The sequence below is a fragment of the Ahaetulla prasina genome, chromosome 1 (assembly GCF_028640845.1).
Source record: "Ahaetulla prasina isolate Xishuangbanna chromosome 1, ASM2864084v1, whole genome shotgun sequence".
NCBI lineage: Eukaryota > Metazoa > Chordata > Lepidosauria > Squamata > Colubridae > Ahaetulla > Ahaetulla prasina.
Window position 1 is genome coordinate 17,336,642 of NC_080539.1, and position 18,228 is coordinate 17,354,869.

At 43.8% G+C, this 18,228-nt stretch overlaps 1 protein-coding gene across 1 annotated transcript in view; it reads right to left on the bottom strand.

Moving 5' to 3' along the window:
• The window catches only part of GALNT17 (polypeptide N-acetylgalactosaminyltransferase 17), a 411,497-nt gene that overhangs the window by 38,891 nt on the left and 354,378 nt on the right, over window positions 1-18,228 (bottom strand). Inside the window, exon 7 of the mRNA XM_058164286.1 lies at window positions 3,560-3,745. Within this exon, the coding sequence (XP_058020269.1) occupies window positions 3,560-3,745 (186 nt within the window). The remainder of the gene's footprint in view (window positions 1-3,559; window positions 3,746-18,228) is intronic.

Sequence of the window (18,228 nt, forward strand, 5' to 3'; positions counted from 1 at the left end):
TCTTCAGGTGGGAAGCTGATAGTAAACAATTTCAGCCATCAAAATTCACTGGTATGAAGTAGCTTGGGCTCCAGCAGGGGTATCAAACTGAAGGCCGGTGGGCTGGATCTGGCCCATGGGGTGCTTTGATCTGGGCCACAGGGCTGCCCTGGAAATAGCAAATGACTAGTCCACGGTGCCTGCAAAACCAGAACTTGGGAGGGCCATAGGCAGCCTTCCCAGGCTCCAATTTCATCCAGGATGGCGTCCTGCAACCCTCTGCCAGCAAAAATGAAACTCAGGGGGGCCGCGCCCAGCTGCCCCCAAAGTCCATTTTCGCTGGGAGAGGTCTGCAGGAGGCCGTCGTGTCTGAAAACACCCACCTCTGTGGCTCAGACTGCTAAGACAGTCTGTTATTAACACAGCTGTTTGCAATTACTGCAGGCTCGAGTCCCACCAGGCCCAAGGTTGACTCAGCCTTCCATCCTTTATAAGGTAGGTAAAATGAGGACCCAGATTGTTGGGGGCAATAAGTTGACTTTGTATATAAATATACAAATAGGATGAAGACTATTGCTAACATAGTGTAAGCCGCCCTGAGTCTTCGGAGAAGGGCGGGATATAAATGCAAATTTAAAAAAAAAAAAAAACGGGACCCAGGAGCCCATTTTCGCTGGCAGAGTGTTCAGGCCACTACAGTCACCCTGACACAAGTGATGTCATGCTGGCCATGCCCACCCAGGCCACGCCCACCCCAGCCTCCCAAAGTCAAACACAACCCTGATGCAGCCCTCAATGAAATTGAGTTTGATACCCCTGATCTATATGAATGGACACTTATCTATATGAATGATCTATATGCATGGTCACTCTTGGCCAGTAGGGTCAAATTGCTCATCTCTGTCAAAAAATGGAACTTTCCAATTAAACTGGGAGCAAACCGACACTCAGATGGGTTCTGTCAGGTGCAAGAAACCAGGAGCCAGGATTGAGATAAAAAGCATGGCAAGTTTATTCCATGCAAGCTATGCACAAGAATCTGATCTACTAACGTCAAGGCGAATTGGCACCAGATGAGAGTCTATAGACTTCAAGGGGGCAGGATTTAGGTCTCTTATGGGGGTGTAGACTCCAAACAAATGATACATTTGACCCTGCCCTCAGGCTCCCTCTGGTCATCTTCTACAGGTTCCTGTAAAATGTTCCTGTGGAAATAATGTACTTCCAAGTGAAAGGAAGCAAAATCTGAAATTAAGCTGAGGTCCATTTTTCAGCCCATCACAGTTCCTAAAATTCGGTCCATATGAAGCCACTGGCAATGTTATGATCTTATTTAGGCACTTCCAAAGTTACTTTCTTTAGGGATTTTTTTTTTTTTACGGATGCGGTGGCTTAGTGGCTAAGATGTTGAGTTTGTCGATTGAAAGGTGGGCAGTTCAGCAGTTCAAATCCCTAGTGGTGCGTATTGGGGTGAGCTCCTGTTACTTGTCCCAGTTTTTGCCAACCTAGCAGTTTGTAAGCACATAAAAAATGCAAGTAGAAAAATAGAGGCCACCTTTGGTGGGAAGGTAAAAATGTTCCATGCGCCTTTGATGTTTAGTCATGCCAGCACATGACCACGAAGACGTCTTCGGACAGTGCTGTCTCTTCAGCTTTGAAATGGAAATGAGCACTGCCCCCTAGAGTCAGGAACGACTAGCACATATGTGCAAGAGGAACCTTTACCTTTACCTAAAGTTAGTTTAGCACCATAATAACCAAGTTTGGAAACTTCCATCTCTGTACCTCCTCATTTTTCCTTCTTTTTCCTTTCCATTAAGAATGTAAACAAAGAAGAGAAAGAAAAAAAATCAGTGTGGTTTCTGGTGCATATGTGCTAAGAGTTGGGTTGGGACAAATTTGTTTTTTTCTGTCTGGAGCAAAGATCACCTTTCCTTCACCCCATTTGACAAGTTGAAAGGAGGCAGATTGGCATTTTGTGATGAAATCACTTGTTCCATCAATGTCTGAAGAGAAGGTCAAGGTCTCCTCCCTCTCATCAAAGGGGAAAAAAGAAGAGCTGGAGCAGAAGTAATTCAAAAGAGGGGTGGGAATTAGATTTCTCTAGCCTCTTTGTAGGTTTTCCCAGATGCAATGTATGGCTGTGAAGGTTGGACCATAAGAAAGGCTGAGCGCCAAAGAATTGAGGCCTTTGAACTCTGGTGCTGGAAAAGACTCCTGCGAGTCCCTTGGACTGCAAGGCGAACAAACAAGTCAGTTCTAGAGGAGATCAACTCTGACTGCTCTTTAGGCGGCCAGATCCTGAAGATGAAACTGAAATACTTTGGCCACCTAATGAGAAAGAATGACTCACTGGAGAAGAGCCTAATGCTGGGAAAGATTGAGGGCAAAAGAAGAAAGGGACGACAGAGAACGAGGTGGCTGGATGGAGTCACTGAAGCAGTAGGCATGAGTTTAAATGGACTCCAAAGGATGGTAGAGGACAGGAAGGCCTGGAGGAATGTTGTCCATGGGGTCGCGATGGGTCGGACATGACTTCGCAACTAACAACAACAACAGCTTCTTTGTATGACAGATCTACCATGTGGTTTATGTAGTGTGTGTGTTTGTACAAATAGGATGCCTATAGAAGGCAGAAAGATTCTGTCAGCATTCCAGAAAAACCCCTCCTGAAGAAAAGACTCCGAAGCAAACATCTTTCAAAGTTCTTTTACTAGCATAGGTAAATTGGCACAACTGGGGAAACTCCGAATCTGGGAATCCAGGTTTTTCCTCAATATGACAAACTCCAAAACCACCACCCCCTTGACCCCTCTGCCGATCACATGCTCCAATCCCCAACCGTCCCATCTCAAGACATCACTCCGGCCACTCCTTCTCCAGATGTAGGCTCGGCCTGGCCTTGACCGGCAGGAAGAATGTTATTATGTTTAATGGCCCCTTCTACCAAATCCCCCCTCCTACTTTCTCACACAGGGGTATGGCTTCCAAAGCTGACAGATTCTCTGCTATAGGCATGGTCTGTTGTGACTCCAGCCCCCGAACCTGGCCCCATGCCCGAAAGTGATTCTGAAAGTGAGGGGGAAGCACCGATTCCTTTGGCTCGGTTCCAGGAGCCAGAACCAGACCAGTCAGAGGACGTAATGAAGCCGTCATCCCGATTCCCCCCTTCCCCAGGCTACGCCTTCAGACTCAGCTGATAATAATAATAATCAAGCTTGGCTTGACCCACGCTTCAGAAGATTAGAGAGGCTGCATCGTCAAAAGGAAGGGTGGGGCAAGAGCCCCACAGGATATATAAGGAATTTTGGGACTGCTCTCACTCCACGGGAAGCAAAATTTAGCTGATCCGTTTCAAAAAGTGCTGAAAGTCTTGCTACGTGAGTCATTTGTTTGAACTTTGGCAGGCAGGTGAGATTTCTATGCCAGGACTGATAAGAGCCGTGAATCCACTGACTGAAGGCCAGCTCGTGGGTCTGAAGTGGGGAAGGAGACAGAACATGGTCCCACACAGATTCACATCAAGAACATTAGGAGAAAAGGCAGACGATGGAGACCTACGGTAGGTATGTTGACTCACCTCCAATGGCAGGTTCCATGCGATATATACATGGGACTTGTAATCATCCATCCACACCTCGGCCACCCGCAGTGCATTCCTCTTAGTGTAGAAGCCAATGTTATTGTTGTACGGCTTCTTCTTGCGCTCAATGTGGGCCACTCGAGAGCAAGGGAGAACCTCCATGCTGCCACCACACAGCCACACCTGGAAAGATTGAGACAAAGGAGAAAAGACAACAACAGAATGTCAGTAACTGGAAACACCCCGTATTCATACACATCCTAACCAGGGGTGGGCTGCTGGGGGTTCGCAAGGGTTTGGGAGAACCTCTAGCTAAGATTCTGTGCGTTCGGAGAACCCCCAAATCCCCCTCCTGGCTGGCCGCTCCCACCCCACTCTGCCCCTCCCCTCCCAGGGGCCTACTGAAAGTTTGGGAAGGCAAGAAACAGGCCCGTTTCCAGACTCCAGAGGGCCTCCGGAGACTGAGGAGGCCCTTTTTGGCCTCCTGGAGGCTCGAGGAAAGCCTCCAGAGCCCAGGAAGGGCAAAAATGTGCCCCTGTTGTGGTGCAGGAGGCTGACTAGGCCACACTCACCATGACCACACCCACAAAGGGGCAAAGAACCCCCTTGCTAAAATTGTTAAAGCCCACCCCTGATTCTAACCTCCTTCACTATCCTCCAAGGTGGTACCTTCCAGATCCATTTTATTTCCCTAAGGCAGGGTGTCAAGCCAAGGCCCGCAGGCTGGATCTGGTCCATGGGGTGCTTAAATCTGATCAACAGGACTACCTTGGAAACAGCAAAGAACTGGCCCACGGTTCCTCTGCCAGTGAAAATGGAGGTTGGGAAAGCTGCGTGTGGCCCCCCTAGGCCTCATTTTCACTGGCAGAGGGCTGCAGGAGGCCTCATGGGCAAAAACGGGGCCCAGAGGGGGCCACACATGATCTCCCTGACTTCCATTTTCGCTGGCAGAGGGCTGCAGAAGACCAGCACAGCTGCCCCCCAGCCACACTCCCGAGGTCACATACAACCCTGATGCAGCTCTCAGTGAAATTGAGTTTGACACCCCTGCCCTAGAACACCTGGAAGATTTGCATTGCTCAGTGTAAATGAGATATATCCAGCAAACCACGGTGGCACAAAAAGGAGAAATATCTATGAGGATTTCCTGCCTAAGCTTTTCTTTTTTCCTTGCGTTGTTTCCCCACCCCCCCACAATAATTTTATTAAGGACTATATTGAACACGTAAAACCAATGCAACAATGTAGTAGAGAAATACATTAAAATTATTTAAAAATTTAAAAAGTGCAGAAGGCGGGAAAAACATCAGATGTGTTAAGGCACTGGACTAGAAACCAGAAGTCAGAGGAACGGGGTGCCAAAAGGTAGTCTATTGTCTACTACGTTTTATAAAATATATAAGAAGGATCAACCAGTCCCCAACAATATACATCTATTCATCTACATGGACAACACAACAGTGGCTGCACCAGGATCAGCTTTTGATGAGATAGCTGGGAAACTCTGGCAGCACTTGAGGAATTAGGATGATATTATACCATCAACCACTTGAAGCCCAAAACGCAGAAGACCCAAGTGTGTGCTTTCCACCTTCAAAATTGAGATTCAAGGGAAGGGTTGGACGTTATGTGGCAAGGGGACCAGTTACAGCACTGCTGAATACCAAAATATCACGGTATGACACTGGATGGGAAACTCTCTTTTAGACAGCATTGCCTCAACACCAAGTCTAAAGTCATATTGAGAAACAATATCATCAGGAAAATGGTCAACTTGTTGTGGTCTGCCAGCAGCCTGCGGAGCTGGCAACGGAGTCAGACAGCGATGAGGCTGAGGAAGAACATGGGCCAGTCCTGGAGGCTGGGGAAGGCCCAGATGAGGGTTCTGTGTCAGAGGCAGAGGTGGGGCCAGGGCCATCAGGGAGGGAGGTGTGGACTCCGGAGCCTCCAGAGGCTGACAGTAGTGAGGCAGAGGAACAGGAGGAGCCTGTTCCTAATGCATGCATGAGAAGAGCTGCCAGAAGGCAAGAGCAGTTAAAGCAAAGAGGATGACTCGGGAGTAGGGCCAGGAGATGATTGGCCCCTCTCATAAGGCTTAAAAGACCAGCAATGGCATTTGGGCTCTTTGCCGGAAAACAACATTGATAGACTTGCTCCTTGTCTTGCTGCATTTATTTCTTGTCGGTGTCTTCTGCTTTTGAACTTTTGCCAAGAAAAGCCTTTGCCTAATTAGACCAAGGTTGGTGATAAGACTGAAGAATAGTGTTATGAAGAATTTGCTTTGATTTAGTTTGGACTACGCTGAGAATGAGTTAATTCTCAGCTGTTCTAATAAAGTTTGTTCGTTTTTGAACTGACTGAGTTTACTACTGCCTACTCTGGCCTGGGTCACAACACAACTATACATAGGGAGCTCAGCCATCCACATCAGTTTCAGCCCTAAGTGTCTCTGTAGGAGAGCATGCTGTTGGTCTGCAAGTAATAATTCTCTATAGAGATTACCATTTTAGGGAGGGGGTGTGTGTCTTTTGGCTTGCCTTCAATGCTTCCTGCTCCAGAGTGGGATGCATCTGCACAGGCAAAACAATTTGATATTGCCATCAATGAAGCAGTATATTTAGTGAAAGGATGCCTCTAACCCAGGGGTACCCAACCTGTGGGCCATGGCCCATTACCAAGCCATGGCCTGTCGCAACTGGGATGGGTGAGTGACTGGCCAGCGTGAACGTGTGCAAGCACGCTGGACTAGTGTCGTGCGGGCGCTAGTGTCACCGTGAGCATCACATGGGTGCTAGCATTAGTGTAAGCATCACGTGGGTGTTAGCATCACCACAAGCCCCTCATCCCCAACAAGTATTACAGACATCACAAATTATCCCCTCTTTTAAAATATAATCAAACATTCCTGCATTCCATAGCTCAGCCAATTTTCTATAAACCATCACCAAATCTTCGTGTTTTCTTATTTATCAGTAAAAGCCCAGTAAAGGTTATCAAAAAAACAACACCTTATGTATATATATCCACTTCCATTTAAATAAATTGCCCCTCTCTTTAAATAATCAAAGCTCAATTCATCACCCAGTCCCAATTGAAAGAAATCATTAAATATCACCAGAAATAGCAACCCATTATTTATCTGGGAAAAAAACCCAAGTATTGCAAATTATATCCAATACCCTCAAGTAAACATTACCATAAATAACAATCATCATTCAATCTGTAAAAAAAAGACATCACCAGAAATAACAGTCCATTATTTTAACCATGATCAAATAAATCAGTGTTGTAGTTTTCTTTTTCCCCCACAAAAGGAGTTCTAACATCTGTTTCTCCTAGTTTCTTTATCTCTTCTTTCAAAATCCTTATCATTTTTCTGTAGTTCCAATATATTAACTCCAGCAAATCCCTTCTGTGCTTTTAAATCGTCAGCAAATTACATTTGTAGAGCCATTATTCCCATCTCTTTCTTATGGGTTATAATTCTTAAACCCTTAATATCACTTCAGTTTTATTCAATGAAGCTTCTTCCTTTTCAATAGCACATTTTAGTTCTATTACAGAGTTAAATAACTTGAAAATCTCTTATGCCCAAATATCAAGCACTTCTTTTAGGGATGCCATCTAGTACTCTCGAGTAGTGAACCTTCAGTCATCTTTTCTGTTTAAGTATGAACAAAGCAAATTTTCCCACAAGAAAGCATCCTTTTAATTAACATCAAAGTTCTTCTTTAATTCAAATCCAACTAACCTTTAGTCCGTTTAAAACTTTCCAAAATCAACACTATTGTCACCTTCTTGATGAACATTTTTTTTAAAAAAAAAAATCCCTCCTACCACATTTAGTTACTTTCTTTCTAAATGGATTGAAGAACTCAACCAGGTAATGTCAAACTTATGTCAGCTTTGGAAGCCATACTAGGCCGAAGGCTTCCATACACTGCCACAATTCTCCTCTTTGGAAAGGGGGGATGATTAGACATAATAACATTTTTCCGGCGGTCAAGATCAGGCTGGGTTCGCATCTGGAGAAGGAGTGGCTGGAGTGATGCTTCGACATGGGACGGTTGAGGATTGGAACATGTGACCGGCAGAGGGGTCATGAGGGTGAGATTTTGGGGCTTGTATTACTGAGGGACGAACCGGAATCCCCAGTTTCGGTTTTCATCCAACTGTGCCAGTTTACCTATGCTAGTAAAAGAACTTTGAAAGATGTTGGTTTTGGAGTCTTTTCTGCAGGAGGGGTTTTCTGGAACGTTGACAACTTATGATTATGAATATTTCTCAGGGGTGAAATCCAGCAGGTTCTGACAAGGTTCTGGCAGAACCGGTAGCGGAAATTTTGAGTACTTTGGAGAACCAGTAGTGGAAATTTTGAGTAGTTCGGAGAACCGGCAAATGCCACCTCTGGCTGGCCCCAGAGTGGGGTGAAAATGGAGATTTTGCAATATCCTGCCCCCAGGAGTGGGGAGGGAATGGAGATTTTGCGGTATCCTTCCCCTGCCATGCCCACCAAGCCACACCATGCCCACCAAGCCACGCACACAGAACCGGTAGTAAAAAAAAAATTGGATTTCACCATTGATGTTTCTCAATAATTAACATACAATAAGTATTATCAATAAAACACAAAGGGATTGAAAAGATGAGGTATGGTCGAATATTGAGTCCAAAAACAAGACTATGTTAACAGCTCTGAGCATGATGAAATCTCACAGCTCCTGGCTGAATATAAGTGAGCTGAAAAATATGTTTCTGCTGTCTGCTCACCCCAAAAAACTCAGCTATCTTCTGTACATCAGGATCTCTCCTTGGTCCAGAGAGAATTTTTGGCAGCCTGGACCCGGCATCCAGCTTTCTTTTGGCTGTAATGTCTCTCGTGATCCACAACAGATCAATTTCCCATTCATCACCAAAAGTGATTGCCTTTTCTACTTGTGCTGAGACCTCTCATGCAAGTGTTCTGTCCCCAACAACCACAACCAAGCAGACACACGAGCTGACTATATCTGCCAGCAATTTACTCCGACGACAGATCTCAGTTCTGGCAATGAACCTGCAATTGCCTGCCAAATTCTCTTATCTCCTCAGACCAGCGTAATTATAGTTCAGAAATAAACAGAAGCCGAAGTCTTAGTCTCAAAATATTGCAGCCAAAGTTTCCAAAAGTCAGTTTTTGTCCGTCATAAGAAGCTATAGAGAGGCTCCTCCTGCTTTTATACCCTGTGGGGTGTGGCTCTGTAACTCAGCACTCTCTAGGCCTGCCCCACCCCTTCTTTTGTTGTTCCTGCCTCTCCTTTCTGTGATGCCTGGGATTTAATCAGGACTGACTGTCAGCAGCTGCGTCTTGAGGCATTTCCTGGGAGGGTGAAGGTGCGGGAGAAAGAGGCCTCGTCATCTCCTCCACCTGGCCTGCCTCTGGGACCTGAAGTGGAGCCAGAGAGGAAGGTCCTGCAGAGGGAAGCCCTGCTGGCTCTTCCCCTTCACTCTCTGAGTCACTCTCTGCCAGGAGGCCCGGCTTGGGAGCTGAAGACACAACAGCAAGTATGTAAAGTGCCACGTTTTCATTGCAATACCAAATACCTAGTTTAAGTTACCCAGAGGCACATTGGACTAGTGTCATGTGGGCACTAGTGTCACCATGAGCATTGCATGGGTGCTAGCGTCAGTGCAAGCATCACGTGGGTGCTAGCATCACCATAAGCATCACACAGGCGTGCCTGGCCTTGTTTGCATTGCCCACATACTCACAGCCCCATTTGCACCGGTACAAGCGCACATAAAGGTGCCTATCCCTCTCTCCTCTCCAAGACACCAACCCAGAAAGGTTGGGGAACTCTGCTCTAACCTACACTAACTGAGAATTTATAGCCTCTCGTGGGAATTGCCCCACCTAAGATCAGGAGAGAAGTAACAGCAGACACCTAGAGAACTAAGAAAGAAAATGATCCTTGACACCCTTTGAATGGACATACTTTATGGCAAGACTCTTGAGGGTATGTAAGAGTAAAACAGAATTGAAAGATGGAGGAAGGAGACCATTGAGCAAGGAATAACATTGGAGAAAGATACAGCTGAAAGATCTGAGCTCTGTTATATTTAATTCACCACCAAAAGTGATTCCTTCTTCTACTTGCACTGAGACCTCTTATAGAAAAAACCTTGCTAGTTGACAAAATATTACCAGATTACAGCTATAAGATTCTCACTCTAGGAGATGAGCCTGAGGGAAGGGTCAAATGTATCATCAGTCGCAAGTCCCTTTGTGCCCACAAGAGACCTAAGTCCTGGCATCTTAAATTCCTCTGATTTTTATCTCCCGCTCATTTCCCTTGACTGTTAGTAGTTCAGATTCTTGTAAAGAGCATAAACTTGCAATAAACCTTAATATTCATTTGAACTTCCTGGACTTCTGATTTTCCCATGCTTGACATTCACCTAATAAATTTATCCTGAGAGATTCTAGGATGTGACTACCCTGAACTTTTTCTTCCCTTCTCCATCCAGTTCAGGACTATGCAGTCTCTTGTATGGGGCTCCTCCCTGGGAATGTGTGATGCCATTGCTGACATTTCCCCTATTTCAGAGGTCCTCAACCCCTGGGCCGTGGCCCACTCCCGGGCCGTGGCCTATTCAGAACTGGGCCGTGCAAGAGATGGGCCATCATGCACAGGTATGTACACCTCAACTTGTGTGCACATGCTCAGCTCACCTTGCATAAGTGGCAGGTCGATGCGCACATGCGTGCCGAGCTTGACTTGCAGTCCAGCTGCATGTGCATGCACATGCATGCAGTCTCATCAGTCACCCATGTTGAGCTGCTTGCAAGTGCACGCTGGCTCCCCCACTTGCACGACCTGATTCCCCTCTCTCCCCTAGCCAGGCCACCAAGCCACAAAGGTTGGGGACCACTGCTCTATCTCCTTCTTCTTGTTTGATTCTGCAACCCAACAAGACAGACACAGACTTCAGAGGATAATTAGAACTGCAGAAAAAACAATTGCTACCAACCTGCCTTCCATTGAGGACCTGTATACTGCATGAGTCATATATCTGCAGACCCCTCGCATCCTGGACATAAACTGTTTCAACTCCTACCCTCAAAAGGAGGCTACAGAGCACTGCACACCAGAACAACTAGACACAAGAACAGTTTTTTCACGAACACCATCACTCTGCTAAACAAATAATTCTCTCAACAATCTTCTCATCTTTCCCATCACCCATCTCCTTCCACTTATGACTGTATGACTGTAACTTTGTTGCTTGTATCCTTACGATTTATATTGATATTGATTGTTTCCTAATTACTTATTTGTACCCTATGGTTATCATTGTGTTGTATCTTATGATTCTTGATGAACGTATCTTTTCTTTTATGTACACTGAGAGCATATGCACCAAGACAAATTCCTTGTGTGTCCAATCACACTTGGCCAATAAAAAATTCTCTTCTCTTCTCTTCTCTTCTCTTCTCTTCTCTTCTCTTCTCTTCTCTTCTCTTCTCTTCTCTTCTCTTCAACCACACATTCCATCACAGGGTTTATGCTCCAAAACAACATTTTGGAAATCAAACCAGGCACCGCGTGGCTCTATTAGCTCTCCTCCAAAAGGGAATGCATTATCTTTAGACAACATCTGTCCCACCGTTGAACAGCTGTGGTCATTAAAGAATTTCACTTGATGTTACCCCAAATCTGTTCCCCTGTGGTGTCCATCCTTTAATTCTGAACAAATGAACAATGGAAAATAAATCTGTCCTTTCTTCCATCTGACAGCCCTTCAGATGTTTTAAGACAGCTCTCATAGCATCCCTTAATCTTGTCTTCTCAAGCGTAGTACATAACCAGCTCTTTCCACCATTTTTCCTTTGATTGATTTCAAACACTTTAGCATCCTAGATGCTTATCTCTGGACCTTCAGAAGTAATCACTGAATGTCACACCATCAAGTAACTTTGATCCCTTTGCTAGTGACTAGCCCAATAGAGGTAACAAGCTACTCCACTATAGCTAGGCTAATAGTCATTTCAGAACTTCTGTTGGAAAGTGATTCTGTCAATGTAATAATCTGATCCAAATCAAAGTTCTGAACTGAGCTGAAAAATAAAATTGAACCAGGAGACTCATTCAACCTGGAAATAAAAAGGGATTTTCTGACAGTGAGAGCAATCAACCCATGGAACAGAAGATGCCTTCAGAAGTTGTGGGAGCTTCATCGCTGGAAGCTTTCAAGAAAAGACTGGACTGCCATCTGTCAGAAATGGTGTAGGGTCTCCTGCTTGGGTGGGGCGTTGGACTAGATGACCTACAAGGTTCCTTCCAACTCTGTTAATCTGTATCTGTGTCTGACTCCAGATTGAATTGAAAAACTACATACCCTAGCAGCATTTTGATGGACTCTTGTGTACATGCAAAAGTATTTTTCTAAACAGAATTCTTGGATCTGACTTGCAAATCTGAACTGGATTGTCTGAATCAACAGGGAAATTTCAATTGGACTGATGTGATTTTTCAAATTGAGTCACCAATGCAATTGTGGGTGATTCACACCTCCCCAATCTCCACCAGACATAATGGGAAAAATCATCTTTTTCCTCACCCAGAGTACCCTAAGACAGAGGTCTCCAACCTTGGCAACTTTAAGACTTGTGGACTTCAACTCCCAGAATCCCTCAGCCAGCTTTCTTGGAGTTGAAGTCCACAAGTCTTAAAGTTGCCAAGGTTGGAGACCTCTGCCTTAAGACACAATAGCATTATTATTTTTGTCCATGTAAGTGTGATTTGCAACATTTATTATGAAAGATTTGCTTTTAACAACATGGTAATAAACTGTGTTCTGTGATACGGTTGGGAAGGAGGGGGCTTTGAGCAAAATATTCTGAAGAAGATCCATATACACATCCATATACAAATATAGGTGGTCCTTGACTCACAACAGTTCATTTAGTAACTATTCAAAGTTACAACAGCACTGAAAAACGATCCCACTTACGCAGCATTTCTATAGTCACATGATCAAAATTCAGATGCTTGACAATTGGTTCATATTTATGACAGTTGCAACGTCCCAGGGTCCCGTCATCATCTTTTGTGACCTTCTGACAAACAAAGTCAATTTACTAACCTAACTTACTAACTTAACACCTGCAGTTGTTCAAGTTAACACCCATGGCAGGAAAAGTCGTAAAAGGGGGCAAAACTCGCTTAACAAATGACTCACTTAGCAACAGAAAATTTGGGCTCAACTGTGATCATAAGTCGAGGTCTACCTATATATGGTTGTGGAATATAGTAAGGAAATGGATTCCCAGGAGGGAGGACTGCATTCCAGAGGTGTAAGAGGTAACTCAGCCCAGATATTAAGTGTGGGCGAAAGAGGTGAAGGCAGACCCTCCCTAATAGTTCCCAATGTATATTGTAGATGCAGATTACTATCAGTAATCTGTCCTTGGTCTGGTGAAATTTTTGTCTATAGGTGTGAAACAATGAAGAATTTAGCTTGTAAGAATCATAATGTCCTGTAATCTGCAACTCCTACACTGCAGAAACATTTGGACCACACACCTTGACCAGAGTGAAGGAATAGACACAATTTACATAGACTTCTGCAAAGCCTTTGATTCAGTGGTGCATGACAAACTAGTGCTCAAATTTAGTTCTTACGGCATCTCCGGACCCCTGCACAAGTGGACTCCATTGTTACATCCTCAAACCCCCACAGCTTCAACCTTAAACTGTCTACTGTGGACCTCACCCTGTTCCTAGGTGGTCCGTAAAGGGGGTGTGCGTAAGTGCACCAGCATGCCTACTGTCCCTGACTTACTGTCCCCATTTATTTGTATTCATTTCCTTTTATTTCATGCTTATACTTACCACCTTGTACATGTTTGACAAACAAATAAAATTAAAAAATAAAAATAAATAATTAATTTGGAGCCTGGTCCATACACAAAAACACACATTGGCTGTTTCACCCCGCCACTTTATCTCCCCTGCCAATTTTCTCTTCCTAATGTTCATTTCTCTCCACACACTTTCCCCCGCTTTTTTCTGTCTCTCTTGTTTTCAGGTATGGACACAGGCCTCTTATAGTGCTGTCTCTCCTCTTTAACTTTTTAAAGGAGTTGAACTGCAATACAGAGCAAAGCTGTACGTGCGCTTTGCAACTTCCTATCTTAAAAGAGGACCCAGGGGAAAGTAGATGGGGCTGACAGGAAAACTTCTGAACTTAATTTTGTTACAGAAATCTGGTGCCGAGGATGTGTGGTGCTGCATTTGGAAGCTGTGTATCTTGAGGTAGAGGGAGTGGGGAGAGGATTTGCAGAATTGCACACTGCATCCAAGCCCATGTTTGATTCCACTCCTTCCCAAGAAATAAATTGCTGTCATTCCTTTAACTACAAAGCGGGAACAAAGAATTCATCCTTTGGATCCTGAAGGACTCGGCCTGAAGGTGTGTTGGTGGAAGATAAGACCAAGCAGGAACAAATACAGCCAAGCTGACTCTGACAATTACATGGCCTCAAATATATATGAAATCAAATGCAGAAGTGACTGGGCAGATAATACGAATGCTATAAAGGGGAGGAGGAGGAGGAGGAGGAGGAGGAGGAGGAACTGAATGTTCAATAAAGTTCACTTGTTGACAGCAGCTAGAATTACATATGCTAAATATTGGAAAAAATGTGAACACCCGACCAGATGATGACATAATTAAGAAAATTTAGGATTGTGCTGAAATGGACAGATTAACTTGAAAAATTAAAGAAGACTCAAAATATTACAGGACATGGAATAAATTTTATGAATGGATAGGCAAGAGGTAGAAATGAGAGGGAAGATTATGAATGTCAGTACAACAAAGATGTATAAAACTATGTATATAATATGGAAAAATTTGTAAATAAGCTAATGTAAGTAAAAACTTACTTGAAGTTTTCTTTTATTTCCTTTTTGTTGTTGTTGTTGTTGTATTGTTGTAATTACTTTTAGGATAGCACAGTTATAGTTATTAGCATATATGTTAAGATTTACCATTTACTCTCTGGCTTTGCTTTATTTGCATTGTTATCCTGACATGGCACTGTCTTTTCAACAAAATTAAATTAAATTAAATAAATAAATAAATAAATAAATAAATAAATAAATAAATAAATAAATAAATAAAGTTGACTTGTTCACACCAGGCCTATACAAGTGATGATATAGAGGTATTCCTTGACTTATGGCCGTAATGGAGCCTGCCCATGTGATGGTTGTCAAACAGGTGATCATAAAACACCCGGATTTTACTATTTATTTATTTTTTGGGGGAGCAGATGTTAAGTGATTCACCATGGTTGTTAAGTGAACTTGCAGTTCTTAAACAAACCCATTGTTTGCCGTGGAGTGATTTTGCTGAAAACCAGAAATAAAGGCCAGTTTTAAAATAAAAAATGAAAATAGTCAAAAAGAAAATTTTGAGATTTTCTACCCCAATCCATCTGCAAGAGCATAATAAGTGTAGATACAGACCTCCAAGAAAGTAAGATGTTTAAGAATGAAGGTAATGAATAAGGTAAAAGGTAAAAGTTCCCCTTGCACATATGTGCTAGTTATTTCTGACTAGGGGGCGGTGCTCATCTCTGTTTCAAAGCCAAAGAGCCAGCGCTGTCTGAAGACATCTCAGTGGTCATGTGGCCAGCATGATTAAATGCCAAAGTCGCACGAAACACTGTTCCCTTCCCACCAAAGGTGGTCCCTGTTTTTCTACTTTCATTTTTTACGTGCTTTTGAACTGCTAGGTTGGCAGAAGCTGGGACAAGTAACGGGAGCTCACCCTGTTACACAGCACTAGGGATTCGAACCACTGAACTGCCAATCTTTTGATCGACAAGCTCAGCATCTTAGTCACTGAGCCACCGCATCCTTTTAAGATAATGAATATGTATCTTCAAGTATTAAAAATCCACCCTGTCCACAATAACAGTGAATTGTAACTCCCATCTTTCTAGCCTATGGCCATTTACCCAGTGGCTAATGTGCTCCAGATAAAGCTGGATATAGATTTAATTCATTAAGACAAGTTACTCTAACCGCAACATTCAAGGCTGTCATCTAAATTCTACTCTCCTTTTTATCACTAAGAATATTACAAAACGGTCTGTCCTTGGGAAAAAAAACAAACCAAGAGATCTATTTCCTACCCACCACCCTTCTGCATACACACGTTTTTCCCCCCTAGAAAATCCTAAGAATAGGAACTAAGACCTTGGGAGGCTTTTGTTATTGTTGTTAATTAGTTAGTTAATTAATTTTATATCACCCTAAATTGAAGCAATATGTAGAGCTGGGGAGGAATAAGCACAGAAAAGAGAGCCGGCTTTTGCATTTCCTTAAGTGAGAATTTCATCTTCCATGCTTAAACAGATAATTTCTTCTCATGAAACACAAGCTCTAAATTCACCCGAAAACCTTTTGTCCAGGGTGTCAGCTACCACGAGGGCCTACAACCATTGGCCTAATTTGAAAAGTCGTTTCTCAAATAATCTACTGAGACCTCTTAGAAAAGCAAATTTTCCTGCCTGGCGGCATCAGCAAATAAAAAATCAGAGAGAAGATGGAAGTCCGTTTAAGAAACGGAAAGGACAGAGGAGGGGGGGGAATGCAGAATGGGGAGTAAAAAAAATGAGTGTCAGGGATAATGGATAACCCCATCAGTGTGAGCAAGCAAATGGATATGTCAGAGACGGAGTGAATACTTAGCAGATCTGCAGATGATATAAAATTGGGGGGAACAGCCCACACCATCCAAGACAGAAATAACATTGCAAATGACCCAGATAGAATGCAGAAATGAGCAGGAAGAATAGAAGGACATTTTTATAGAAGGAAGTGCAAAGTTCTTCACTGACAGAAGAAAAAGTGAAATGCACAGACATCAGATGGCTTAGTAAATGGGGTTTGAGGAAAAGGTCACGGACTAGTAGTTGATGATGTAATTGCAAAGGAAGCAAATGCATTTTGTGTGTGTGTGTGTGTGGCTGGATCAACAGAAGTATACTTTTCAGGACTCAGGTAATCCTGGACTTCCGACCACAATTGAACCCAAGGTAGGGCAGTTGCCCCCATTTGACGAGCTTTCTTGGCAGCCTTGTTAAGTGAATCTCTGTAGTTGTTAAATTAGTAATATGGCTGTAAAGGGAACCTGGCTTCCCCATTGGTTTTTGCTTGTCAGAAAGTTGCAAAAAGGCATCACGTGACCCTGGGAAACAACAACCGTTTTACAAGTGGTCAAGCATCCAAATTTTGATCAGGTGACCATGGGGATGCTGCAACAGTCCTAAGTGTGAAACATGATCATAAGCCACTTTTTTCAGTGGCTGTTGTAACTTCGAACGGTCACTAAATAGCAATAGCAATAGCACCTAGACTTATATACTGCTTCACAGTGCTTTAGAGTATAGTGACCAGACGTCCCGCTTTTGGCGGTACAGTCCTGCTTTTTAATAATTTGTCCCGCGTCCCGCGGCATTTCAAGAAAGTCCTGATTTTTTAAAAAAATGTTTTTTAGAAAAAGTCCCACCTTCAGAGGAGGAGGAGGAGGAGGAGGAGGTGGGGGAGTGGGTGTTACAGACGTCAAGCGGCGTCTCTCCTCCACCTGCTCTCGCGAGAAGAGGAGAAGACGCCGCTCTCCTGAAGGAGGAGAGACACCGCTTGACTTCGCCTGCCGGAGGCTTCCTGGAAGAGCCGAGAGGAGAGCCGAGCCTGCCTGGAAGAGCCGAGAAGAGTGCAGCAGCCGCTCCTCCTCCTTCAGCCAGGTGGCGAAACCAAGCACGCATGCGCAGCCCCACCCGCCCGTCAATGGTGTCCCGCTTTGCCATCGCTGAAATCCGATCACTTTACTATAGAGTCCTCTCTAAGCAGTTTACAAAGTCAACGTATTACCCCCAACAATCTGGGTCCTCATTTTACCCACCTCGGAGATTGTATGAGATTGTGTGAGATTGTGTGAGATGGAAGTCTGAGTCAACCTTGAGCCTGGTGAGATTGTGCGTAAGAGCACAAAAGTGCCTACCGTTCCTGTCCTAATGTTTCCTTTCATTATTTCAAATTAATACAATTATTACATACTTTTGCTCATATATATGCTTATATGATATTTTGTTGATTTATGTTGATGCTTGTGTATACTGTTGTGACAAAATAATATTCAAAAAAGATTCAAACTGCCAAATTGCAGGCAGCCAGCAGGCAGCAGAAGTAGCCTGCAGTACTGCACTTTAACCACTTGCGCCACCGAGGCTCTTATTGGTTTGTAAGTTGAGGACTACCTGTTTGGTTCTGGTCCCAGTTCTGGTCATGATAGTTGAAGAAGGATGCAAAGAAACTGCAGCAGGTTCAGCAAAAAAAAGCACCAGGAAACTAGAAACGAATTCAGAGATACTGTAGTTTATGCAATGCATGCCTATCTAAAATGGAAGATGTATAAACAGTGGTATGCCCAGTAGCTTTATATGGTCTTGAGTGCTAGCCAACCACCAAATGCACTGAGCGCTCTTTACATGCCCTGGAGATGTACATGCTTCGTTGGTTGTTAGGTGTTTCTCTTCTTGACAGTATGGCAAAAAAAGGGCACTGCGCCAATACCTGAGAAAATGCAGGAGAAATGCCTACAGAAGCCAT